Source organism: Phalaenopsis equestris, unplaced genomic scaffold (genome assembly GCF_001263595.1).
Source record: "Phalaenopsis equestris unplaced genomic scaffold, ASM126359v1 Scaffold233890, whole genome shotgun sequence".
Taxonomy (NCBI): Eukaryota; Viridiplantae; Streptophyta; class Magnoliopsida; order Asparagales; family Orchidaceae; genus Phalaenopsis; species Phalaenopsis equestris.
In genome coordinates, this window is record NW_018251821.1 from 19,171 (window position 1) to 46,039 (window position 26,869).

The following is a 26,869-nucleotide window of genomic DNA, read 5'->3' on the forward strand; positions in this document are numbered from 1 at the left end:
GAAAATTATTCCTTCGGTGCCCTTCTTTTCTCCGCTCTTGCCCTTCTCCTCTCCACTCCCTCGCTCGATGTCATGCCCAACTAGATCGAATTTATACCCTCCATCATCCGCACTCGAAACCTTCTCGTCCAATCCACCCTCCGTTGTCCACAGCTTGATTGAAGTCCCCACGAGCCGGTTTAGCTTGCCTTCAGCTCAATTTCTTGAAGGAGAAGAAAGGGTTTCAATTTGCTAATGAACCAGAAGATTGAGAAGATCCCAAGTAGATCATCACGCTGAAGTTATAATGGAGGTAAGGTTTTGGTATTCGCTGCTCCTTATGCTCCAGTGCTTTCATTCTTCATCTATATTTGTCTTCGTATCTTTATCCGTGAGTTTCCTGCAGTGGGGTGCAGTTTTATAACTGATGAGCGAGGGTTTAGTAGGCACCGAGACAGGTTCAGAGAGGACACAATCTGTTCTCCATTTTTTCCTAATTTCGATCTTCAACTACCTCTGATATTTACTTCTTATTATCATATGGGCATTATTTTGCATATAGTTTGTTAGGACGAGCTCAAATTTTCTTATGGCGATAAGGATGAGAATCTGGGCGAAACTTTGCTAAATTTCCAATAAATTGAGAGTACTTGAGAGATGGTTAAAGCAAAATGTCTAACATGGTGGATTTTTCTCAGATCTAAGAACAATAATTTTAGCAACTGTTTTGCTGCAAGCAAGATTAAACTCAAATAGATTTGTTTAGTAAATATTGGGGGTGTTATATAATACCAAGTAGTTTTCATCTCAATAATACCTAGTAGTTTTCATGATCCAACACTCCATGATTTACTAAATCATGATTTACAAGATTTATTGAATCATATATAAGTTACATTCTGCTTGCAACCAATCCTCCAAATTATCGGAATTTGTAAATTCGAGACTTACGAAAAAATGGGGGTGGCATAAGATTTAAACTTGCTTCAAATTTAACTTGGACCAGAGGCAAAATTGTTATTTATTCAAAAACAGTTGCAAATTAGCTGTTTTACAAACGCACAAACCAAATAGCTAGCCAACTTATTCTGATAAACTGAATAAGCTGGATAAATTGCAGCTGCCCCAAAAGAACCCTTAATGAGTTGTTCCATTGTTATATTTTTGGAAGTGTCCCGCAGCATAGCCTAGAACTTGAAACACATCCAATTAATAAATGCAGCTTAAGCACAAAAACAGGATTCAGCCCGGCTAAGCTAGGCTGCACCCTCCGATCACCATACAAATATTCCCAATCCTACTACTATTACCGGTCCCCTCTCTCTGGAGGAAATGCATTGAAGTCCAGAATGCCCGATGCAGGTTGTGCGAGGGGGGGAAGCTGGAGACCAAAGGGGAAGGAATGCGATGCATCTGAAATCTGACAGTCAGAGAAGACGAACTTCGGCGGATGGTCCTGACTCTGTCATCGCTTACTCGTCTGATCGTCGAACCTGCAATAGCAGCGGCAGTGGCTCAACCATCGCTCATTTATTCAGCGACAGCCACCTCTCCTCCATCTCCCGAAGCGTTGCTGGGCGCTGCTCCTTTGGATCGGAGAACGATTCGCTCTTTTCGTATCTCTGCATTGTACGATCAGAGCTCACTCTTTCTCATTCTTGCTCTTGTGCCTCTCTTTTTATCTAGTGTGAAAGGGAAGCTTCAATTAAAAATGAATTTTTCCACCGGTGAGTTGATCTGATGGTTTTAGAGTTTCCTTCTGTAATAAAGTTAAAAGGCAGCCGATCCTTGACTAATAATGTACAGTATGACTTCATCAAATAAAGACATTAGACGAAAGAGTGAGGTAGGAGACGGTGCAGAATATATATATATATATATATATATATAAATGTTTTGGTTGCACTATTAGGATATGATTTAAAAAAGACACTAAAGCACTTGGATAAAAACATAAACTGGAAAACAACGTAAGAAGAATGATGTCCTACATAAAATGTTTTTTTCCCCCTTTTGTTCAACGACTGAAGAGCTTATTTGTCATATATCAAATGTATCAAATAAAAAAAAAGGGAGGTTTGGAGGGAGGCATGCATGCTTTTTGCTAATTCTTACCGCTTCACCTGTACGATTGCTTTGCTGTTTTCGTTGGCATCTTCAGGATATGAAATGCTTACTTTTCCTTTGATTGTTACAGAATTTGGCAGTACGCGAGCACTGTTCCGGTGGCACTGACCCAGATCCAGATCCGGAGAAAAAAAGCGCCATTCTTTCCTCGCCACACAGTATTTCAGTAGGTACTAACTAGCCTTGAACCATTAGTCTTGTTTAGGTCTTTTCTCTGCCAGTCATGTCTGTTCTTTAAAGGCTACGTTTAACAAGCTCATCTTTTCAAAATCTCCCAGGGCTGGGGGAGGAAGTAGAGCAAGCTTCAGATGAGAAAGGAGAAGAAAATGCAGGAAGGCCTGAGAGGGAGGGGTGCAGAGCACCGAACACAATAGAGAATTCCTTCTCTCACGCCTTCAGAGGTAGAAGCTATTCTAAGCCCCTCTTTTCCTCGTCCAAATCGCTGATTTGCGCCGAGGTTTGGACTCCCACCACCTGTTTATTATTACTATATCTGGCGTCATAATTCTGAAGCCCTTCCATTTCAGAGAAGGAAGACTCGAAGGCAGAGGCCTGTTTCTCTTGACCTTAACACCCCTGGCACTGATGTGGCTTTCTTGTCCCCTCGGTTTTTGGCGGGTGGCATGGGATCCATGAAGAAGAGCTCTGCCACCTCCTCTCTCAGCAGATCGGAAGCATTCCCTAGTCCTGGAACGCCTAATTACCGGCACGGAACCGAAACAACCGGGTACCTAAAGGGTTGGAGTTCAGAAAGAGTGCCATTGCCAGCTAATAGCAGTAGGAGGTACATGGGTGCCGGATCTTATCTTCCATTCAACAATGGCCGCATCTTGCCTTCAAAATGGGAAGATGCAGAGAAGTGGATATTTAGCCCTGTTTCCGCCGATGGGGTTGTGCGGTCTTCTCACCCTTTCTCTCATCATAGACGTCCAAAGTCAAAAAGTGGCCCACTTGGACCTCCTGGATACTCACCAGCATCACCAATTGCTCCATGCTTTGATAGTGGAAGGGTTGGGAGCTTTACTGGTAGCTCCCCCTTTTCAGCTGGAGTTCTGATTGCAGAGCGTGATTTTGCTGACAACAGAAAATGTGGCATTGGCAGCGGAGAAAGTGCAAGGTCATCTTCTGCAAATGCTGAACCTTATATATTGAGATCTGCAAGCCTTCATGGGTGCTTTGAAAATTTGCTTGAATCAGCTCCATCCTTATCAAACGCTCAGAGTAATATCTTTGTTTCTAATTTTTCCTTATTTCCACAATATTTTTTGTCCATAATTATAATCAACAAGATTGTAATAGAATGATTGATTTGCTTCACCTGTGAGCCATTGATTTTAGTAATTTCTATACATGTTTTTTTGAATGATCTATGATTTCATACCTGTTATTCGAAATGTTGACCAAATTGCTGTGATAAGGATAATGATGATAATAATTTTAACTTCTTCTTATAATTACATGAATTTTTTTTTATTGCAATGGCACCATTTTAAGAAAATGACTGTTTTTTTTCTTTTATCTTGAAAGTTAGCCTTGAGTAGTTTGTTACTCTCTCATCTATGTATTTTTGTAGTTTCCATCTTTGAAAGTTGAACATTATACCTTTCATGAGTAGGCGGTAAAAAAATGGACATCTTTGATGCTTCGGTTCTACCATTTAGGAAGAATATAATTTTGTTGGATGTAGTTAGAACAATGCTTGACTTTTCTAAAATACTTAAATGTTACCATAATGTATTTACACTTCAATGGAGAACACACTATGTGATTAACATAGGTAGCTAACAGACTATAAGCATTCGTTATAGGCAATTGATGTCAATAATAATAAATATACATAATACAGTCCTCTGAGATCATTTATAGATCATCAATGAGAAAAATTACTGTATGCTAGTGTTTTTAATTGTTGTTTCTATTTTTCTTTGAGTAACTAGTTTTTCTTTCTATTAAGCTTCAATCTATTCAATCAATTTATCACCTTTAAAAGTTAGTCAAATTTTTAAATATAGGGTTAAAATACGTTAATTTTACATGAACTCGTGTTCAATTTAATTGTTAAATAGGTTAGCTAAGCATAGACAATTATTTGGAGCTCATTTTCTTAATAAACTAAACATAAACAACTATCACACACACATTTCTCTAAAAATTATTTTTGTGTTAGCCAAAGATAAGCCATTCGAGCCTAAAATGAACAAAAAGTAAATATACTTTTTTTGGATATAGTTGAACATGATCTTGAGCTCAAATAAAGCAAATATAGAATGAGTTGAGCTCAAGCACAGGCAAGCTAGCTCAAACTCAGCTTGCATATATATGAAATAATTAGATGTTCATTTAGTCCACATAATAAGGCTGCAAATGAACAGGACCGTATTGAGCTGGGCTATGTTCAAGCATGAGCTTGTTTATAAATTTAAGCCCTAGCACAACTCAAGCTCAAATTGAGCTTTTGGGGCTCTATTGCTTGAGCTTGTTTATAAAATTTGAGTTTGAGCTCAAATCAAGCTTAGTTCATTCATCATTATCATTGTTTTAGTTTGGTTTATGTTTTTTTCATATGATGATATTCGAGTCATTATCAAGTTGATTAATGAGTATTATTATCGAGCTACTTAATTTCAATCCAAACGACCTTTATTGAGCAAATTAAAAATTAATACCTCCACGTTATTTACTTTCTTAACCAAATGAGACTTAAACTAATTAGTAGTATAATTTAGCTATTTATTTTCTAATCAAAAGAGTTTTTTATAGCTTATAAATGAATTACGTCTTGAATTTAAAAAATAAATATGTTTTTAAATGAATGAGGAGCTATTAAGTGAATAACTAAATTAAGTAGTCAAATCTACAAAATAATTGAAAAATAAAATAAACCAGTCTTTGGCTTGTTTATGTATGAATTAAAATTTTAATTTAATTTAATTTAATATATTTGAGTTTTGAATTGAGGTTTAATCTTGTTTATTCACAATTTTTAAATTAAGATTTAAGAAATTTTATTCATAAGCATTAAATCAAGGTTATCCTTAAACTTCAAATGAAATTGTTTATTGGGCTTCTTACTGATCTTGTTTGAAAGCTTTAAATGATATTATTCGCGAATATAAATAAATCGATCACGGAGTTGTTAAAGCTTGTTCAATTAACAATCAAAATATTTATAAAAATATTCAAATTTATTCAGTTAGTTGAACGTGAACGAGTTCTTATCTAGTTGAGCTACGAGCAGCTTATCAATTTATTGATTCGTTTCCAGTCTTAATGCATAATATCAAGTAGAGAGTTATTATAGCCCGACGCCAGAGTATGTTAAAGAGCTCAAGATGTGGACAAGTGCAATGATAACGCCATCATAAGATCAATGTCAAGGGTCAAGAGTTGTTAATCCAACAAAAAAAGCTGAGAAGCTTATATTTTGGAAGTCCTTTTTTGGAAAGTTTGATCCTGTATTCATGATTTAAATTTAAAATTCATATGTTAAATTTTAATAGTTGAATTTTAAATTCTAAAATTTAAATATTTTCCTTCATGTGGAAGGATTTTTATTAACCATTTCCTCTTTTCTTATTTGATTTTTTTTTTATATATATAATTTGGTAGGTGTGGGGTGGTCGCTCCTTGATTGAAGTCAATGTTGGAGTGACCGCACTCATCCTCACTCTTTTCTTTAAAGTTACCCTTCCTTTAAATTTTTTTTTAGGAATTGTTGTCTTGCTGTAATTGTTTGCTTTGCATGATGAAATTTGGCTTTTGATATTTAGAAAAATATAGACATAGGAATCTCTAGGATTTTGTGCTTGGGGTTGAACTCTTCTCTGTTGTGTGCTTGGCGGCCGATCTCTTTGGGCTTTTTTTTTGGGTGATAAACCTAGATATTCTCATCTCTTTGTAAACTTGTTCCCCATTGCTCCCACTTCTCCTTCAAGGTAGTTAAACTCTTTCAAATTTTCCCACCTATAGCATGAAAAAAAATTCTAGATCTCTTGCAAACTGTCGGTCAAAACTAGGGCACCCTTGACCTAGTTTTGTTCTCCTCTTTCCACCACTCTCCAAAATCTTTAGATCTCATCCAAAAATTTCAGATTAAATCTTAACAAAACCTCCTATCAGATTAAATCTTCCAAGTCTTTCCAATCATCAAAGATAAAGTTAGACTCATCTCCTTATTGCATATTTCAAGAGAAGCCAAACTCAGCCCAAACTAGGCATCTTGGCTTAGTATTGGTGTATCTTCTATTAAACACTCTTAAACTTATTGAATCCCTTCCAAAAACTATATATTATATCTCCTAACTTTCTCCTATAATTTTCAAGAGGACTCCACGTTCTAAGCCCTTCTCCATGACATAACCTTAAGTTAAAACTTTTAAGGGTACATCCTAGGGCTAGTTTGACCTATGCCCTAGGCTTGCCCACTTCACTTCTCTTAAATTCCTCATAAAGTTTTCTCTCACCTAGAGGCCTTCCACACATTCTTAACCACCCACTATAGCAATTCCAGTCCTTGGATCTACAACTCCAAGGTTACATTACCTTTAGGAAAGACTGCCAAGAGATGACTTTCACGCTATTCGTAAGATATTTAATCTACAATGCCCTCCACAGTTTTACTACGGAAGTCTCCATTAACAGTCATATTTGATTTTCTGAGACAATCAATTTTGCATCAAGCCACAAACACTTCAGTTAATCTTCAACCAAATTCATTATTTACATATCTCCAGGATGTTTACCGCTATCAAGAATTTCCTTCAAATTCAAAGAGTAGAATGCATCAATCACCTCTCATCGCCACATGCCAAAGTTTTTTTTTCTGTTGTTAATTTTTGTCATCTCGATCTTGATGAGATGCATTATCACCTGATGAATCAACACCTTTTTGACCGTTGTAGTACAGGTTGAAGTACTTGGTGACTTATTATTATTCATGGCTCAAATAGATCTCGTAGCCCAATTTATTTAGATATCTTTGTCTTGCGTTTGTGACTTCACCAGAATCTCAAACCTCCGTCGCCGGTACCGCTAATTCGACTTTGATACCAATTATTGTGCAAAACAATGCATAAAATAAATTCATACAACAAACAAATAAGCAAACACATTACGATTTACGTTGTTCCGCGCAAATCTGTCAGTGCCCATGCGGAGATATAGGTGGTGAAAAAGGAAAAATGGGCTTAATTAGGGGTTTAACTCAACACACACTCCAGATTTCTATAATTCCTTGTATAGATATGATTAGAGCATACACATTAGGAATAATTCAAATATTGGAAATATTATGTAATTAGTTATCTTCTAATTAATTTTTATAATATAGAAAATATTATATAATTAGATCTCCTCATATTAGCATATTTAATATTACTAACTAATAAACACATTTCCTAATAGATAATCATTAATTTACAACCATTAGGTTTAATACTTTTCATAACATGATCATCACGGAAAATGAAGAGTAGAATGTTGTTAGATGTAGTGGCAGAACAATGCTTGTGTAGAAATTTGTGTTTGCTTATAAATGCAAAGCCTCATATTGTGAGAAATCAGTTCTACATGACATTTCTTTCTTGTCAATGGGTATCCTCTTGCCTGCTGAATAGTTAGACATTCCATTATTTGTATATAGCACATGCATGGTTTTTTAATCCGTTGATGTTAGATTATAGCAAGTTCACTCACCTCTGAATATTTTATCATTTGCTAATTTTATTTAGATGAAAATGTTGAATGCACCAAGAAGGGGACCAAATCAACTTCTACAATAGTTTTGAGGAAGGATGTGGCAACACAGATGAGCCCCGAGGGGAGCAATCAATCTTCTCCCAAGCATGAGTCTTCATTCTTGCCCTCTCCTTTATTGGTGAATGGCATAGAAGAGCTGGAGAGCCATTTTCCAAAGCTGGAGGTTAGGGATGTTCAAGTTGATGATCAGGTGACGGTGACAAGATGGACAAAGAAACAAATTGGATGTGGTTCTGAAAAGCGTTTAACAAATTTGATGGAATGGAAAAGAAAAACAGTTGAGGCTAAGCCTTCTGGTTGGAAAATTTCAGAGACACCTAGAAGTTTTTCAAAGTGAGTTATGACTTCAACACTAGTATTATAAAATGCTGTTTATAACTTATTCAGTAATATGGCTAAATTGTTGGATTTGTTTTCGTATATTTCGGTATTATTAGGAAGGGGCGGGAAAGGGCAGTGGGTGGATGGGGGGCTGGTCTGATCTTCCATGCTAACTTTGTTAACAAGGCATCCAATTAAATTGGAAAAAGAATAGTATGATAGTCCATTGAGAAAGTATATTATTCGAACATAGTGAAGATTTGGGAGTTTGTACTCATCAAATGCATTGAGAAAACAAATGATCTCAATATTTTTTTTCCTTGTTTCTTTGATTTACTTAGTTCAAAATTATTTTTTCCTATTTCATTGAATTTTTTAGTTCAAAATTTAGTTTGTTTATTTTAGAGCATGTCTCTGGTGACTTTGTGAATTGGATGTGTTATATGTTATTTTGATTTTATTGATTTATAGATTTTATTTGGTTAACCTCTGATTTGGTTCTGCTCAAGTTTTGTATTATGGAGTTGCCAATGCTACTGTTGGAGTTTTATGGATTAGATCTATTAGTTGAGTTTTTTGGATTAAATGGAAAGTCGATTCTCTACAAAAGTTTGTTGAAAGATTGTTCAAAACCTAATTTGTATATTCATAACATGGACTTAAATAAGGTATTACTAAATTTTTCAAATAAAATCCTAGGTTCCTTCAATATTATCTTTTATCAATAGGGCTCTAAATTAGCTCTAATCGTCAACACTTCCTCTCAGATGGGCAAAAGAAATCCATTAAGCCCATCTTGTCACATAACCTAGACAAATCTAATGAACTAAGTCTTTTTGTAAGGCATTCAATCACTTGCCGTTTAGTGGCTACATGACTTAACTCCAGTAGCCTGTTAGTTAGCTTTTTCTTGATGAAGAATCTATCAGTCTCCACATGTTTAGTTCTACGTGTTGCACCGAGTTGTTGGCAATGTTGATTGTAGACTTGTTGTCGCACCACAACTTCATTTGAGTTCCTTGGTCCACCTTGAGCTCGACCAATAAGGCTCCCAGCCACATCTTCTCGACAACTCTTAAGTCCATGACCCTATACTCTGCCTTTGCTGTTGACCTCGTTACTAAAGATTGTTTCTTGTTCTTCCAAGAGAACAAGTTGTCTCCTATGAATATGCAGTATCCTGAGGCGGATCTTCTGTCATCTGCACAACTTGTCTAGTCAGCATCACAAAAGCCCTCAATGTCTACATGTCCATTTAATCTGAAGTTCAACTCCTTCCCGAGTAAACTTTTCAGATACATCAGAATCTGATACACTGCCTACATATAGCCCATTCCTTGGATCATGCATGTAACGACTCACCATGCTCACTACAAAAGAGATGTCGGGTTGAGTGTGACAGAGGTAGATCACACGATCCACCAATCCTTAGTACCTCTCACGATAAATCGGTTCCATTGTTTTTGCACCCATCTTGACTTTCTGGTTAATTGTAGATATTGTAGGTTTGCATCCCATCATATCTGTTTCCGTGAGGAGATCTAGTGCAAAATTTCTCTGGGACAAGACCATCTCCTCAGGTTCACGGGTCATTTCAATCCCAAGAAAGTATCTGAGTAGTCCAAGATCCTTCACCTCAAATTCATCGTCCAATCTTGCTTTTAGTTGGATACTCTTTCTCATCATCACCGTTGATAATGATGTCCTCAACATATACAACAAGTATAGCAGTGACCTTCATGTTGTCGAAAGAATGTTGTATGGTCTGTATTGATCTACTGATATCCCATGCTCACCATAATCTTTCTAAACTTGTCAAACCATACTCGAGGAGACTGCTTTAAGCATTATTGAGCCTACACACCTTGCCCACTGTTTGGATTATACCGAATCTTGGTAGTATTTACGTATATACCTTCTCAAATAACTCACCATGAAGAAATGCATTCTTCACATTAAGTTGATGTTACCTCTACCCACAATTACTACAAGAGAAATAAGTGTACTTACGGTGATCATCTTTGTTACTGGTATAAATGTTTTATCATAAGCAATGTAAAATGTTTGACTATACTCTTTCGTCGTCAGTCGTGTCTTATACCGCTCTAACTTTTCTTATGGAGTTTGTTTCACTGTGAAGATCCATTTACACTCAACTATCGTTTTCTTGGCTGGTAGTGGCACTATCTCCCATGTCTGATTTTTACCGAGTGCCCTAAGCTCTTCATGCATTCCACTTGGGATTCTCCTTAGCAACTTTCCAGCACCTGATATAGAAATAATATCCAAAGATGCAATGAATGCTCATGTAATGGGGATATGTTAGATTATGAAAGAAAGTTAGCAATGTCATGTTCTCACCCAAAATAATCAGGAGGAAGTCCCACATTGTTGCGAGAGATCGTTCTTAAAATTGTTGGGTTAGGAGAAGAATGAGGAATCATTTCTCCTGGGATTTCAGAGTTGGAGGGATGGTGTAGAAGTCTCAAGAGTCGAGAAAGATCGGAACAAGGGACTAGCTGGCACAAGTATCACTGTAGACACTATTTCTTTATTTTGCTTCCTTTTGTCGTGCGTACACCCTTAGCTCACATTCAACATGAATCTCACCACCTCTAAGTTCTCTCTTGTTTTTTCGGTTCCTCAATTGATTTCTTCTATGTTACGGGATAAGGCATTGCTCCCTCGTGTCCTACTCTCTCATTATTGCTACGCACCCCACCTTGCCTCATATCTTTAGTATTTGGCGAGTCCCCGAAAGGTTAGATCACATCTGACATATAGTATAGTTCCAATTCTCTAAATGACACATCCATTCTCACAATCAGTCTCTTCTCTATCAGGCTCCAGCAGACACACCCTTTATGGGTGGCATAATAACCCACAAACATACATTTCACAACTCTCAGATCCATTTCTCCTATTAATGGTTCTTTTTTATTTATAAAACATACACATCCAAATACCTTCAATTGGAGGATCCTGCCATTATCTCCATTCAACATCTAACAAAGAGACATGCAATTCAACACCTTTAATGTCATCCTGCTAATCAATTGAGCAGTTGTCAAAACATCTTGCCCCCATAAGTGCTTTGGGACATTCATTGCGATCATCAAGCTTCAGACAACCTTTAGAAAGTTTCTATTCTTTCTTTCTGCTACTTCATTTTGTGCAGGTGTGTGTGAACATATGGTTTGATGCTGTATTCTTTGGGCTGACAAGTATTCCCCAATTGTTTTTTGTTGGTATGTTCTGTCTCATTATCAGATTTCAATATCTTCACTGCTGCACCATATTCAGTCTGGATTGACTCGTAGAAGTCTTTAAAACAAACAAACACATCACCCGTATTTTTCATCAAATATAATTAAGTAACATGAAAATAAACAATCAATAAAGGTCAAACTATCGATAACCATTCATAGAATTTGTAGAACAGGGTCCCCAAACATCAAAATGAATCGATTCAAAAAGCTATACCTCCTATTCTCAGAACTGATATAAGAGTTCATAGTAATCTTGACAAACTCATAAGCATCACAAACAAATTTTTGTTTATTTGCCTTTTCATACAAAGAAGGATATAGCTAGCTTGATAAACTAAAACAAGAGTGTCTCATTTGTCTTTGATATAAGAACAACACATTCTCCACACTCATCCTATTTTCTTCTACTCTATCACTCTCTATCATAGATGTCAAAACCAAGTCCATCCTCTCCAGATCCAAATAACAGAGTTTATTATGCCAAGTTTCAGTCCCAAGTGTCCGACCCATTCCTTTCTCTTGAAAAATCATCTTAGGGATATCAACTAAAACAATATATTTTAGTTGAACGATAATGACACTAATAGATAAAAGGTTGACAGGAAAATGAGTATGCAAAACATTGAACAAAATCATAGTTGGTACCTCTAACTGTACTCTTACCAACTACAGGTTGTGTCTTACCATTATTAACTTGAATGTTCTTTGGTACAACTATTGGAGTATATGAAGAGAACTCTTTGGCAGTTTCCATCACTTGTCAAGACGCACCAGAGTTTACCATCTATTATGATGATCCTGTGATTGAAATAGAGGCAAGAGCATATGATGTATCTGACCTTTATTAGAGTATTGTATACTTGGTTTTTACCATCTATTCTGATGCATTACACAAGTATCTTTGTTAGAGTGAGCATAGGTGACAATGTTACCTCTTGATGATGACTGGTTGGAAGCATTCTCAGCTAGTTCTTCTGCTACTTTCAGCTTCCTCTTCAACAACTCCAGATGCTCACGATCCTCATTGGTAAAAGCAACCCCTGTCTCTCCCTCCTGTGCTTGCTACGTTCATATTTGCCTGGTAGCCCCATTTTTCACCTTTTCGACCATCACGACTACGTCCTTCACCCTATTCACATCCACCGGTCTCTCTCTCCTTAGGTGGCGTAGGGCAAGTTTTGCTCAAATGCCCGACTTCACCACAGTTGTAACACTCGTGTCTCTCCTTGGGCACATATTATACTCGGGTTCGAGATAGACAATGCTGATCGTGCATCTGGAAGTCCACTCGACTCAGTGTAGCTTCATGTGGCTCTCCATTTATATCATTGCAGCAATGGCCTCATCCAGTGAAGGGATATTAACATGCGCCATGAGGACTGATCTACTCTGATTAAATGCCTGTTTCAGATTGGCTAGAAATTGCATAGTCCTCATCTCCCATTTCTTGCACTCCGGATCACAAAAACTCGACATCGGTGAAAAGTGATAAAGTTCTGTCCATAGCCGTTCCAATTTTATGGCGTATTCCTGAATTAATTTATCACCTTATACTACTGCTCATCTCATGTTGATTTTGGAACACTCTCATATGGTTCTTCGTCCCAACATAAATACTCTTCAGTTTTGCCCAAATGTTCCTCACCTTTTGAATGCCATCTACTAATAATGCAATTGAAGGAACAATTGAGTTGAGTAATCAGGTGTAGATTAAGGCGTGTGGTTCTCCACTTATCACTCTCAGCACTGTCACTCTTTGGTTCGTCCCAGTCAGATATCCTTCTAGTCTCTTCGCTACTAGAACAACCTCGACCTGACACGACTAGCTCAGATATGTGGTCGGTCCATCAAGCTTCAGCTTCACAAGAGGGAGATCTAGCTGCGCGAAGCACGTGTTGAGGTAGTGGCTCCCGTCGAGGCGTCAACTCTCTGTATTAGCCCGATCAGGACCTTCAAAACTTCATAATCTATCTTTCCCAAAAGTTCCACTCCTCTACCTCCCACATTATTTCTATCTCCTGTCATTTAAAAATACAAGGTTGTACCTCTCCTGCTCAAAGAAACCCTTTAGTTGATTCGAAGTCCTTCGCGTTAGTCTTTTTTGTTCATAGTTTCGCAGTAGGAGGAGGATCCCAAAACAACAATAAGCTTTGCTCTTCCTCGCTACCCTACCCCGATGTTTCTTCCTCCTCATCTCGTAAATCTAGCTGCAGAACATTGTCGAAACCATTGCCCCCTTTGGTTTCAAAGCAAAATCCGGCCACACACATAGAGAACTCCAATCGTGACTCTCGTGTTCGTCGCCGCGATCTCGTCGATGCCTTCCCAATTAGCTTCGCGGCCTCCATCGCGACTGTATCGCGAAGCTTCAGGCCCGATCCCCCTGCTCTAGTTGCGACCTAAAGTGGCCGCTTCGTCGCGAACCCGTCTCTTCAGTCAGAACTTGAGTCACGAGTTGTTATCTCTACTTGCAGCCTGAGATGGCCGCTCCGTCCAGCTACATGAGGACAAAGAGGAAGGAAGAGAAGTGACGGCAACTAGGTTAAGCTTTGATACCGAAAGATTTTTCAAAACCTAATCCGAATATTGATAACATGAACTTAAATAAGGTATTACAATATTTTACAAATAAACCTCTAGACTTCTTCAATTTTTTTTATCAGTGTGACCCTAAATAAGGTTAAATTCTCAACAGAGTTTCATTCCTCTATCAATTACGAAGTGTAATTTATAATTGGATTTATTTGGATTGTCAGCAATTTCAATTCCCCGTGACTTTCATGAAGTGATTTATGTTATCTTAGCTGAGTTGGTTTTTGTTTCCCGATTTTTTGCTAGTTATACGAATGGATGAAGCATTTTGTGGATTTTATTTTAATAAGAATGGCAACTTTAATTTAGTGTATTTTTTATGTATTTGAATTCTTACTTATTTGTTGAGTCTTATATCGTGCGATCAGTGGTTTCTGATCTCATTATTTCAAATGAAACATGCGATGGGGAATTTTAGGAGTGTAAATTAGGAATCTGAGTATGTAAAATTTTAATTTTTATCAATAAAAAAATTATGGTTTTTCTGAACTTGTGTTTGCCATCGAATGTGGGATTTTTTTGAGTCTGTTGCAAGGGCGATTGGCAAGAAGTCTCTATTTTTTCTGACCTTCATGATTTTTTTTTTCTATTTTCTTCTCTAATATTTTTTAGTGAGAAAGTCATTTGTATGATAATTTTTCATGCTTCAAATTTCTGTATTTTTTTAAATTTAATTTATTATTGCATCATTCTTTTTGTTTGGTTTTCAACACATTGAGTTTACATATGATGAAAACATTCTGCCTCAATCTAGCATTAGAGCTTTTGGTTGTGTCAATATGCTATTCAAGAGTGGGGCCTGCTATTAGGGTAACTTAGCGTATCATCGAAGGGGTGAGATTTTGACTACTTTATAAAATTTATTTGTTGAATTGTTAAATATATGAAGAAAAGGTTTGTTAGGAATGGATAAAAAATTCAAAAACCAATCAAGTTTATACATATAAACTTAAAACGGAATCCGATTATGTTAATGAACCTATTCACACATGAGTTTGAACATTTGTAGGAGACATGAAAATTGTTATGAGAGAAATACTTAAGGTAGAAATTACAGTTTGCATGTGGAGACAGACATCCTGGGAGAACTAATAAGAGTCTAATATGAGTTGGGCCTATGGTCCTTGGTTTGGATCCTGACTCCATAGCTAGCTCGGAGTCAACCTAAATAGCAATTACAACTAAATAACAAACGGAGAGAATTGATCGAAGTTTTTATGATATCATCTTTGATGAGTGTCCGAGTGGTTATCTTTGGTATTGTTTAGGCCTTTTGTTTATCATCTAGATTTCATGGTTATGGTATTTTTAAAAAATATCATGATATTTTCTTATTTACTAAGTTTCAAGAAATTTGGGGATTGTTTTTCGGTGATATTGAATATATTTAGGCTTTGAAAGGCATATTTTCATGCGCCCCTTTTGTTTTTATGCTTGTGTGGTATTTTAGTTGTGGATTGGCTCCATTTCCTCTTCCTAGGAGGTAGAGTATTGTTTTCTTCCAGAGTTATAAAAAGCCAGGCACTTTCACTACAATATATTTACAAGATGCCTGAGGCACTAGGTGACTTTCCGAGCTTAGTAAAATGCTGAAGAAGCAATCAATATCACTTGTAAGTTGTAAATTTATTTATTGTGTGATATTTATTTTTTGTAATGCGATGTGATAATCATCAGCTAAAATTAAGCAGGAAAGAATATTGATTTAAGTTCTTTTTATTATTTTTTAACTGATTCACATAATATTTAGTGCTTTATCTATTTGTTATCCTCTTCTTTCGCCATCACATTCATCCAGTAATAGTTAACCGCGGTTGTTCTAAACCATGGGTGAGCCAGCAATGACAAAACAATGTGCCCATGAACCAATGATTATATTTATTTTTAATTTGTTTGTAAGCTTGACATATATCTTTTCCTGATGTGTTTCAGGCAGAAATATCTTTCCACTAAATTGCTGACGCAGGTTTAAATGGTATTGATATATATACTGACGCTTCATGAAATACAAATAAACTTCGTTTGTCTGTGAAATCATATATAGGGTGAAAAGAGAGGAAGCCAAAATTATAGCGTGGGAGAATTTACAGAAAGCAAAAGCTGAGGCTGAAATAAGGAAATTAGAGGTGCTTTTTAATATCCTAATTGTCCAATCAACAAGCGCACAATTTTCTGGTTTCTATCAAGTTTATTATTTTGATTTTTTTTTTAGATGAAGCTTGAAAAGCGAAGATCTTCTTCCATGGACAAAATACTAAAGAAGCTAAAGTCAGCACAGAAGAAAGCAGAGGAGATGCGAAGTGCTGCAACTGCTAGCCAAATGCAGCAGGTTGCCAAGTCTTCTAAGCGGGCTTCCTACTTCCGCAAAAGTGGACAGATCAGTTCCTTAAGCGAATGCTTCATCTGCCATGCTTTCTAGGTTGGTACTGCTTTCATCTAAAATTGCAACTTCCAAATTAGATATTTAAATACATAACAATTGCGTGGCATATATGTAAAATTCCAGATATTCCACATGAAACTAGTCAAGCGAACGCTTCTGCAAAGAAGATGAGCTGATAGGTGCTAGTACTGGAAGAAGCATGTTCTGCTCAGAACAGTAAATTGACAGCTCCTTATGAAAATAGAGAAAAGTGCTGCAAGGCAATTGTTAGTTCAATTTTTCTTTCTCATTCCTCGGAGTACTAATTTGTTGTAGTTTCTATTTTTTCAGCTTGACGGCAACTTAGCTGTAAACTGCATTTGTTATGGATAAATTTATCAATGATTTCCTTGAAAATCACTGCCAAGTATTATTTTGTGGTCATTTTGTTTCTGCTTAAAGAATATGTGCGCTTGTCAGCACCATTAAATAGGAAACAGGGAGGTAAGCTATCTCCAAATCAATAAAAGGTGCCTTCGTGTAACGGTATGTTTTGGCTTTTGATTGATTGAAGGAATTGAATGAGAGTTAATAAAAAAATAGTAATGTTAATTGAATTGAATTGAATTGAATCGAGGAGAACATTGACTGATTTTTTTCGTAAAGTACGTTTTTTTACCTTTCTGAGTGCGATAAGTTACAAAGAGAATTTTTTTTTTTCCAAATTTGTAATGGGGTTGGGTGGTGTACGAAGATTTGTCCATCCAAGACAAGCTCATGCCAAATTTTCCAGTTGAGTCCGGGTAGAGTTCACGAGTCTGGTTAAAAAAATTTGCCAGCCGGTTTGAGGACAAACCAACTTGCCGATATCAGGGCAACCTCACCGCACAATTGAGTTCTAGAAGGCCTCAACTAGAGGGGGGTAAACGAGTCGAGTTGAGCTCGAGCCACTGTCGGTTTGAACCTGATTAATTTTTATTTATGATCGAGCTTGAACTTAAGTCTACGAGTTTGAGCGTACTAACTATCCGGCTTGTTACTATAAAAGAGAAAAAGTAATATTAAGTTAAGTCAGTGTTAAAATAAAATAAAAAAAACTAATAGAATGAGTAATTAGGAGAGAAATAATAAGTAATTACATAATTTAAAATATAAAATATTATTTTTTAAAATATTTTTAATACCATAAAAATAATGTTTTCAAATATAATATAATTTGAGTATATTTTAAGTTAATATGTATTTTTTTAAAGAAGCCGACTCACGAGCTAATGAGTCGAGTTGCGGCTAGCAAGAATTTAGTCTGTTAGCTCATCGAGCTCAGTTCACGAGCCAGTTATCGAGCTGTGCTTGTGTCAGCTTGATCCACTTACACCCATTGCTTTGATAACCAAGTTCTTGGAGAACTCGCCAGAATTACAACAAATTTGCTAGTTTGATGGCTTCACAAGCTTAGGAGCAACTTGGTAACTTGCAATAGAGGAATTGGGTGATTTCCTTTTAACTAGCTAGCCAAATATTAGTTCGGCTTTTCAGACTACACATTTATTTTTTCAAATTTTACAGCAAGTAATCAATTGGCATCATTTTGTACCTTGTATTCAACACATTGTACAACCTTACGTCTAGCACTCAATACTTGATTCTCATTGGGTGTGTAAAGTGGATGTAATTTGCTTTCACAATTTTGTGCAATCTAGCCAAAAATTGCTATACTATTGAGCATTATGGTGGTTTCTCTCGATTGCTCATCTATTTCTTCTACACTCTTCTCTCAAACTTGTCTTGATCAATGCTAAATAAGGTTTTGGTTTGACTAATGGATAAATTAATATCCAACATCTACAAAGTTGTATGCATGAGACAACATCGAAAAAAGGTTTTGTTATGACTCATGGTTGTATGCAATGAATCACAATAGATACCTTAAGATCTTGAAAAGAGGTGCTCAATGAACCAACCACAAAAGCTTAAGTAAATATGAGGAATTGGGCCTTCATTACAACTAGATAGGTCACTAAATTAGAAGAAAGGCTTTCTAAAACTTCCCAAGAGGACTTGGACTAGATCCCAAAAGCATATTTAGAGTCCAAGTTCCCAAAGACTGCTTTGACTTAGCAGGTAGAAGAAGAAATTTTGTACTAAGTGAATTGCAATATATTAACAATGACAACTACCAAGATTTTGATGAGTCTGTGCTAAGATTTTGAAGAAAAGAACTCCTTGCCTTCCCTGACCACTTTGAGAAATGATTTGAGAAGAGGAGGTTGAAATTGTTGAATGCATTTTAAAAAGAATTCATTGAAGCTAAGTTGCCCACCAACTTCAGCTTCCCACTCTTGAACTTTTGTTAAGCGTGAACTGATTCAACAGATCATGTCACCAACTTATCAAAGATGCATGGAAAAGCAACTTACATATCATTATCATCAAAGAGTTCAAACATCAGTGATTTTTTTCTAGTCAATTAGAATATCATACAAATATTTTTGATACTCGCAACTATATTCATTTAAATAACAGATGTTGCAGATGTTTAGTTTTGTTATCTTCTGTTTTGTTATATATGTCTGATGCTTTCATTTTCCTATTTTGATGTGGCATCTAATTTTGTATCCTAAAAATTCACTTTTTATGAAATCTCCATATATAATTGGTCATTTTCCAGGCGTTCATATGCTTCTTTCTGATAAAAAAAGTTTTTCTTATTTCTTGTTTTTTATTATTATTTAGTCTTGAAAACAATTTTTTTTGCAATTCAACTAAGTGTATTTTCTAAAAGTCCATAGACGTCTTATCCTTTTAAATTAAAATTATATATGGCTAAGCTATTTTCTATTACTCATTTATCAATTTTTTTGTTAATATTTTTATTGCAGTCTATATTTAAATAAATACCATGCCCACTTATGGGTTAAGGTATGTTGTCTTCATTTCTAGATTTTGTTCTATTTCTGAATGTAGGATTACGTCTAATGCTAGGAGGTAGATAACAAATATAAGAACTTGTGTTTTGGCTTGTACTAGCTTCGTTAGTATTTGACGAAGAGGGTAATCCCATCGGTTGGTTGGATGAAGGAGTGTCAACAGATGCGTAACTAATAGGTGTAGCCATAAATTGATGTTCAGTTAAGGCATTAATTAAATCTTTTATCTCATTTTCTGAATGAGAATGTTCATCTATTGAAATAACTTCATTGATACATATAACTCCATGTATATTTTCTAAAGAGTTATATTTATTTGTATTTGTTCATCCTAGAATTTCTAGATTAGTAGTATTTTTTAAACTAAAATAGCAGTTGTGGCTATATTGTTGTTTAGTACGTCCTGATATTGAGTTAATCTTACTCATAATTCATATATGTTAGAAGTATTTTCTGTATTTGGCAATTTTTTTTTATCTCGACTGGATTAAATTTTTAAATAGTTTAATTTTTTATAATTGGTTTAGGTTTAATTCCATAGATGAACTAGTTCATTAGATATATTTTCGGAATAGAGTCCTAGTTCAACTTGTTGTTTTAATATCATATAACTTATTAGAATCCACTCATTTGAATTTCCTAAGGGAGATTTTATATGAAAATTTTTTTCCTCTTGGAATACTTCTAACTGCCTATTTTTTAAATTTATTTGGAGTAGTTCACATATTCTATTGAATTCTTGTTCGAGGTAATTTTTATTCAACATCAATTTCTTCTGCTATTAGTAAACGTCTTTTTAATTCTTTCTTATCTTTTATTTGTTGTTCATAAAAGCTAATAAAAGATTCATAAGACAAAGTAGCGTACGTAAATCATTAGTGTTTTTTTGCAGATTACTTGGCTCTAATACCATTTTGTAAGCTCTAGAAGGAGTTGAAGTTTCTCCTACTTTTAATGATTTTGGTTCAGGAGTATTTTCTAAATTTAGATTATTTTTTAATCTATATTGTAATTCTTCAATATCTCTAATATGATTCATACGATTTTTCTTTAATTATCATAATATTATATCAAATTCCTCAAAATCATTTTCCATGTTTAAGAACTTCTTCTGACTCTTCTTTCTGAAAGATTATCTTAAAGTATTAGGGTTCATTATGCTTCCGCATGAAAGTTTAAAAAATTTTTATCCTATTATGATATCTTTATATTCTAGGGTTTGACCTTAGAATCTCTGGTTCATCTTTCACCTTCTCTGTGATTTTCTAGAAAACGTTAAGGCTCAACAAGACCACACAGATCCTTGCAGACCATAACCTTATGCAATTACTTCAAGGATTTAAAGCACAACATTAGTTCGTTTCCTACCCTATGCATAAATAGAATAAATAAAAAATCAATAGAGAACTAACCATGTTTTTAAACAAATAAACATATCATAATACTCATTAATACTTAAAAGACAAAATTACAGACATTGAGCAGGAAAAAGATAATTAGCTATAATGACAAACACACATATGTAGATTACAAGAGAAGAAGAAGAAGAAGAAGAAGAATTCCTAATTCGCTCGGCCTTCCCCAGAGAGGAGGGGGAGCCTTAAATAGATGAGAAAAGAATACATTAATCATCACTGTTGGCATTACATGGAAGAAATAATTGATACCTCTTTCCAAGCAAGCTGAGCAAGTGAGCATCTGCTTTTGTCAGAATAATTCTAGGAATATTATTTGGTGATAAGAGGTGGCCTGCTTTATGAGTAGTTTCAGGTTGGTTGAGTAAGTGAGAATCTGCTTTTGTCGTAATATTCTATGTTGATAATAATTCACTTTGTTGTACGTATTGATATTTTGCTTTACCTCTGAATTTCATTACTCTTGTCTTCAAGCTTACTTCATACTTCTTATACGTGGGAATCTGTCTATCTTATTTTTTTTGTAATTTTTTGCAAAATACTTCCTTGACTTCTCTGATCATGGCTGTGTTATTTTGACTAAGTGTAGAAATACATTTTTTATACATAACTTTGAGAATTTTTTTTTGTGGGTTGCTTGCAATGACTGTAAATAAAAAATTTTCCTAAGGTGTAATATACCTAGATATTTGTAGAATCTATCTTCTTAGTTTCAATCCAGATCTGGTATAAATCTTGAGCTGTCGATCTCTGGAATAATGACTGTTGATTTATACTTGGGAGTGTATGAATCACTGCTAATTCTAAGTTGATAAGAGATACAACATTTCATATTATCTCAAGATAAGTCTGATACATTTTAATGTATATATTCCAATGTTTTATAACTTGATGAAAAGTATCAACATCCTCGATTTCTGGCTTTGGTAATTCTTTGAAGATTTTTTCATCCTTTATATATATCATTCTAATTAGACCACATTTATATAATTCTTAGACAATCTTTGAATCTGTAATTCCATAAATATATGTTACTTCATGTTTTCCCGCCATGCGGAAATAGATTTGTGGGTTAATTCTTTCTTCACATAACGATAATTGCTGTCATTTATCAACAATATTTGTAATTTTCTTTGAAGTGGTATCTTGCAGTATTTTTGTATAAGTAGGTAGATTTTTAAAAGATGAAGGCTCTTCTTTTGTAGTAATTTCTAGAATTTTACTTTCTGATGAAGAATTATTTTCTTTATATTCTTCTTTAGTGATTCAAAGATTTGCAAAGTCTCCTATTATCTTTAATTCTAAGATGGAGGGTATATCTCATTTTGGTATATCTCCAATCATATAATTCTTCAATTTTCTTAATTCTTGTAAAACATTGCTAGCAAGAACTATTTCGCATTCTATTTTCCAAATTTGCAATTCAACAATTTCTAAATAGTTATTTAGATCAGTGTTGATTTTTCCATCAACTTTGCTGGATATTTCATAGGTCTCCATACTTTCTATATCCATGTTTATTTCATGCATAATTCATGAGATAAAATGTTAGTTAAAGCCTTTTTATTACCTTATATATATTCTAAATCAAAAGTATATGCGAAAAATCAACTTGCCATCTTATTTGTCTTTTATTTGGTAAAGAGTATTCAATTTTTCCTTTTATAAATGAGATTGTTGTTTTATTATCTGTTCTTATCAAGAATGTTTCATTTAGAAATATTTCAAATATTTTAATTGCTTTTTTAATTGCTAACAATTCTTTTTCATTAATGTGATAATTTTGTTATGTTGTAGTGTTTGTTCTCGAGCTATATCAGCATAACAGTTCAATATTATTTCTTTTGGCTTTAAGGACTGCATCGCAATTTCAGAATTGTCTATTTTGATAATTAGATAGTCTTTTGTAATTAATAAATGTAATTTCGAAAGATTTTTACATATTTCTTTATCTTGGTTTACGCCATTTTCATCTTTTTCATCCCAGTACCAAAATATATTTTTCCTTAATTTCATTTATAAAGGTGCCCTTAATTCTGTTAGATTTTTTTACGAATGACTCTGCATAATTGACAGATCCTAAAAAAACATCATAAATCTTTTGAATTATTAATTTATTTAAAATTATCTATTTTTGTTAATATGTGTTTTTGTAATTCAATGGAACCTTTATCTATTATAAGTCTTAAGAATTCAATGGTGTTGGTTAAATAGACTGCTTTTTTCTTAATTAATAATATTCCATGTTTTTGGGTCTTTTGTGCGAACAGAGTTAGATGTCTTAACTATTTAGTAATGGTTTAACTGAATATTAAAATAACATCTACATATATAAGACAAAATTGTGATAGTTTACTAAAAATAGCATCCATTCTTCTTTGAAATATATGAGGGGAATTTTTTAAATCGAATGACATTACATTCCACTGATTGTGTCCTTGAGGTGTACTGAATGTAGTAAATTCACGGCTGTCTAGCTGCATTCTTATTTGCCAAAATCTAGACTTATAATCTAGTTTAGAGAACCATTTAGTTGTCTTAATATGATTGATTAATACTTCTTTATTAGGTAAGAAGTATCCGTCAAATTTCATATTATCATTCAACTTTTTATAATTAATTATTAATCTTTCCTTTCCTCTTATTTGCTCAGCATGATTTCTAATCAAAAAGTCTGGGCTACTATGTGGACTTTTGCTAGGTTCTATTAATTTTAGATTTAACAATTCTTTAATTTTAAGTTGGAATTCTTTTTTGTCTTCAGAGGTGTATTTCATGGTCTTACTCTTATAATAAGCACAAGTTTAATTGGTTCTATTTTAGCTACTGCTTCGTCTTGCTTCCAAAATTATAATGGATTTTCTGAGAATGATTGTTTAAATAATGAAATAGCAAAAGGCCGTAACTCATTAAGTTTAGAATTTTCAGGAGAGGTTTTAGTTTTCATACTTAGATGGTTATCAAATAAATGAGGGAATGAATTTTTCAGGTTTTGATCAAGGGGATAATCACCACGTTGGATGCGTAAAATAGGTTTGGTAGAGTGAAATTGAGGTGTTTGTCTAATTGGGCAGTTTTGTGAATAACTATTCGGACTTACTAGAATAATGTTATTTTCAGTTTTGTAAAAGATGAGAATGATTTAAAGAAATTATTACCTAGAACTATATCTGAACCATTGTCAGATAGACACCATAATTTTGTATTTTTAATAGGATAAGTTCTATTACAAAGTATTGATTGATCCAATATTGGTTTATAGTTAGGGTACCATTAAATGTTTTAAGTAGTAATTCTTGTGAATGGATTGGTATGTGTGATGGTATTATGCATTTTTTACATACTGTAATATCACTTCCCGCGTCACATAAATTGTGTATATGGGTAAGTTTGTAAGTAGGAATATATAAGCTATGAAACTGTATTTCGTGGTAATGTATAATTATTTATATTAATATTTTCATGTGTAAATGTTATCGTATGTTGTTGGAGAAAATTCATTCATACTAAAATACAGTTTGAATTTTTATCATCTGTTAGAAATAAATGTTGAAAGTATAATCTATGGTTATTTATATCCAAAAATCCAAAAAGTATATTTACTTCATGTGTACAAAGATGTTTTTGACATAAATAACCTTGATAAATGTAGGGTTTATCTTTTAGTGTCTGTAAATTTTGTTGTATTAAGTTTTGTTCTTTGTGTGATTTATGTGATCCAGTGACTAGAAGGATATTATATTGGCAAAATGTAATGACCAGAAACTAATAATTAATTGTTATTGTATTCTTTTATAGTTAGGGTTGGTCTAAGGAGAATAAAGTTTGGTAAGTTAAGTAAGGCCAGAGGCACAAAAGAAAAATAAAAATGAAATTTATATAAAAAATGTATTTTCTAAATATTTTTCTATTGAATATAATTGAAAATTATAAAAAATAAAAAAAATTCAAAATGATACAAAATTTTTTCTGATTATAGAAAATAAGCATAAGATGTTCTTATAAAAATATTAAAGACAAAAAGTGTACTTTAAATATCTAAATATATTTTTCTTATGATTCAAAAATTATTAATTTATTTAATTTTTGAAAATAAAATAAACTTCAGAAAAGTATAAAGCCTTCTCGAAAACATTAATTGCCTATGGGTGAATGACTAGCTAAGTTTAGTAACAAGTGGAGTTGTATGGGGATAGTTAGAAAGTTAGTCACCAAAATAGCACATTTGTAAATATCATATTTGCATCTCAGCCCTTAATTAATTAATTATAAGTGACATCGAAAGGTAAAAGGGTTGAAAGTTATGATCAAATGTGTATTGAAATGTTTGAAACATTAAGGGTTAATTAGGGTAGTTACTAAGTTATTAAAGGCATAGTATGGGTAAATATGTAAATTTAGAAATTGTTGGAGGTCAGAGACATCCATGCTTGGGTGACCATGTGGTAGGGATTATGATATGGGGACATATAGTTCTCTGATTTGGGCTTCACACCACAAATTGTAGTGACCCGTGTAATCATTTATTTGAAAATCAAAGTAGTTGCTTAAATTACTAATCTACCCTCAATGCTTTAAAGGATCCATAATAAACTATCCATAACCTAAAGTTACCATGGCTTAAAATGAAAAGTTCTTAAGTAAGATATGAACATCTAAATACTCTAAAATTTCTAAGCTTTAACCTAATCTAAGGAATATATTGCCAAACTTTTTAAAAATTATAAAAATACACTAAGTGGTCTTCCACTTATTTAAAAAAAATGTGACTCATAAGGGATAACTTACTGGGTGAATTATTAATCAACTAATCAACAGCTCTAACATATCTGAATTGGTTAGGGAAAGTGATTTAAGTGTCAAATTAAATATTTACACTTACACCCCTCTTGATAAAACTTGAATAAGTTTCTTTACAAGAACTTTAAATTGAGTACGGTCTTCACCCATAGAATAATTAAATCATAAGAAGTAACAAAATATTCAAGATCTATTTTTTATTATTAATATTTCCTATTATTAATCAATAAATTCAAAAATTCATAGAGAGTTAAAATGAACTTGAAATAGCTTAGAATATGTTGGGATCGTTTAGGTTCATATCCTTTGAGCCTTAGTAGCATTCAAGGTATTTCAGAGGTCATTTATATTTGTTGTGAATTTTAAAGAAACTCGATATTTTAAAAAGTTAGAAAAAAGGTAGAACAATAACCAAAACTAAATAAAATACTGAATCCCATGAAATTGATCCAACATGTCTTAACTTATAGTAATATCCAATGCTTAAGGGGTTAGGCTTTAACCATATTACTTAAACCCTCTTTGCTAGTTATAGACATTTAAAGTGTGACAATTTAAATGGATCATCGAATTGGCATATAAGTTGGACGTGTTGGTGGTATGAGTGACATACCTAAAATATATAGTATTTTTAGATGCATTTTTATACCTATTTTTTAATATATTGCGCTTTAATAGAAGATATTTTTGTATTTTTCTTTCAGATATAAGTAAAAAGTTAAAAAATACTAAAAGGAGTGAAAAATGATCAAATTTGGAGCAAAAGGTGAAAATTGTGCTAAAGTTTTTTGGCGCTTAAGCGCCGGTTAAACAAAGAAGGCCACTGACCAAAAGAAAATATGTTGAGATTTTCATATCTATTTTATACTGTTTTTGATGATATTGTACTTTAAAGAAAGATATTTTTGATTTTTTGTTGTAGGAATGATGAATTAGGGTCATTAGAGCAAAAAGATACAAAAAGGAGTGAATTTGGAGCGAAAAGGACCAAAATGTGAAGATTTGAACTAGGGGAACTAGGGCGCCAGCGGCTAGCCCAACGGCGCTGACGGCAAGAATTTTTTGAGACTCCATAATTAATTCACTTAGAAGGTCCGCCGACGGCGCCTGAGGTTGCCAACGACGAGCTCGGCAGTTATGTCCAATTAGGCATTAGATAAGGGCGAATTTTGGAGGGGTGCTTAGGCAACTCTTGGGAAAACTCATCCACAACTTTAAAAGAAGATTTTGAACGAAAATTAGAGAGGTCCTAGATGTTTGAAAGGTCCTACAGAGGGGGGAGACTCAAAATTGAAGTGTGAAACAAGTGTAGAGAGTCTA

The 26,869-nt window shown here is 34.1% G+C and overlaps 1 protein-coding gene across 2 annotated transcripts; it reads left to right on the plus strand.

Annotated features, from left to right (window-relative positions):
* Positions 1-1,161: 1,161 nt before the first annotated feature.
* LOC110038795 lies at positions 1,162-16,824 on the plus strand. Of its 2 annotated transcripts, none has more exons than XM_020743696.1 (8): positions 1,162-1,608; positions 2,177-2,276; positions 2,385-2,563; positions 2,634-3,327; positions 7,836-8,196; positions 16,090-16,171; positions 16,258-16,464; positions 16,552-16,824. In XM_020743696.1, the coding sequence occupies exons 1-7, from the start codon at positions 1,336-1,338 to the stop codon at positions 16,462-16,464; spliced, it is 1,896 nt and encodes a 631-aa protein (XP_020599355.1). In that variant the 5' UTR covers positions 1,162-1,335; the 3' UTR covers positions 16,552-16,824. The 2 variants fall into 2 exon arrangements, with proteins under 2 accessions (XP_020599355.1, XP_020599356.1); XM_020743697.1 differs by lacking the exon at positions 1,162-1,608 and adding an exon at positions 2,056-2,104.
* Positions 16,825-26,869: the final 10,045 nt, after the last annotated feature.

Coding starts and splice junctions, on each gene's coding strand:
- LOC110038795 (XM_020743696.1), top strand. CDS start 1,336: ATGCAGGTTGTGCGAGGGGGGGAAGCTGGAGACCAAAGGGGAAGGAAT. Junction 2,277..2,384: donor GCCACACAGTATTTCAGTAG/GTACTAACTAGC, acceptor AAAATCTCCCAG/GGCTGGGGGAGGAAGTAGAG. Junction 16,172..16,257: donor CTGAAATAAGGAAATTAGAG/GTGCTTTTTAAT, acceptor TTTTTTTTTTAG/ATGAAGCTTGAAAAGCGAAG.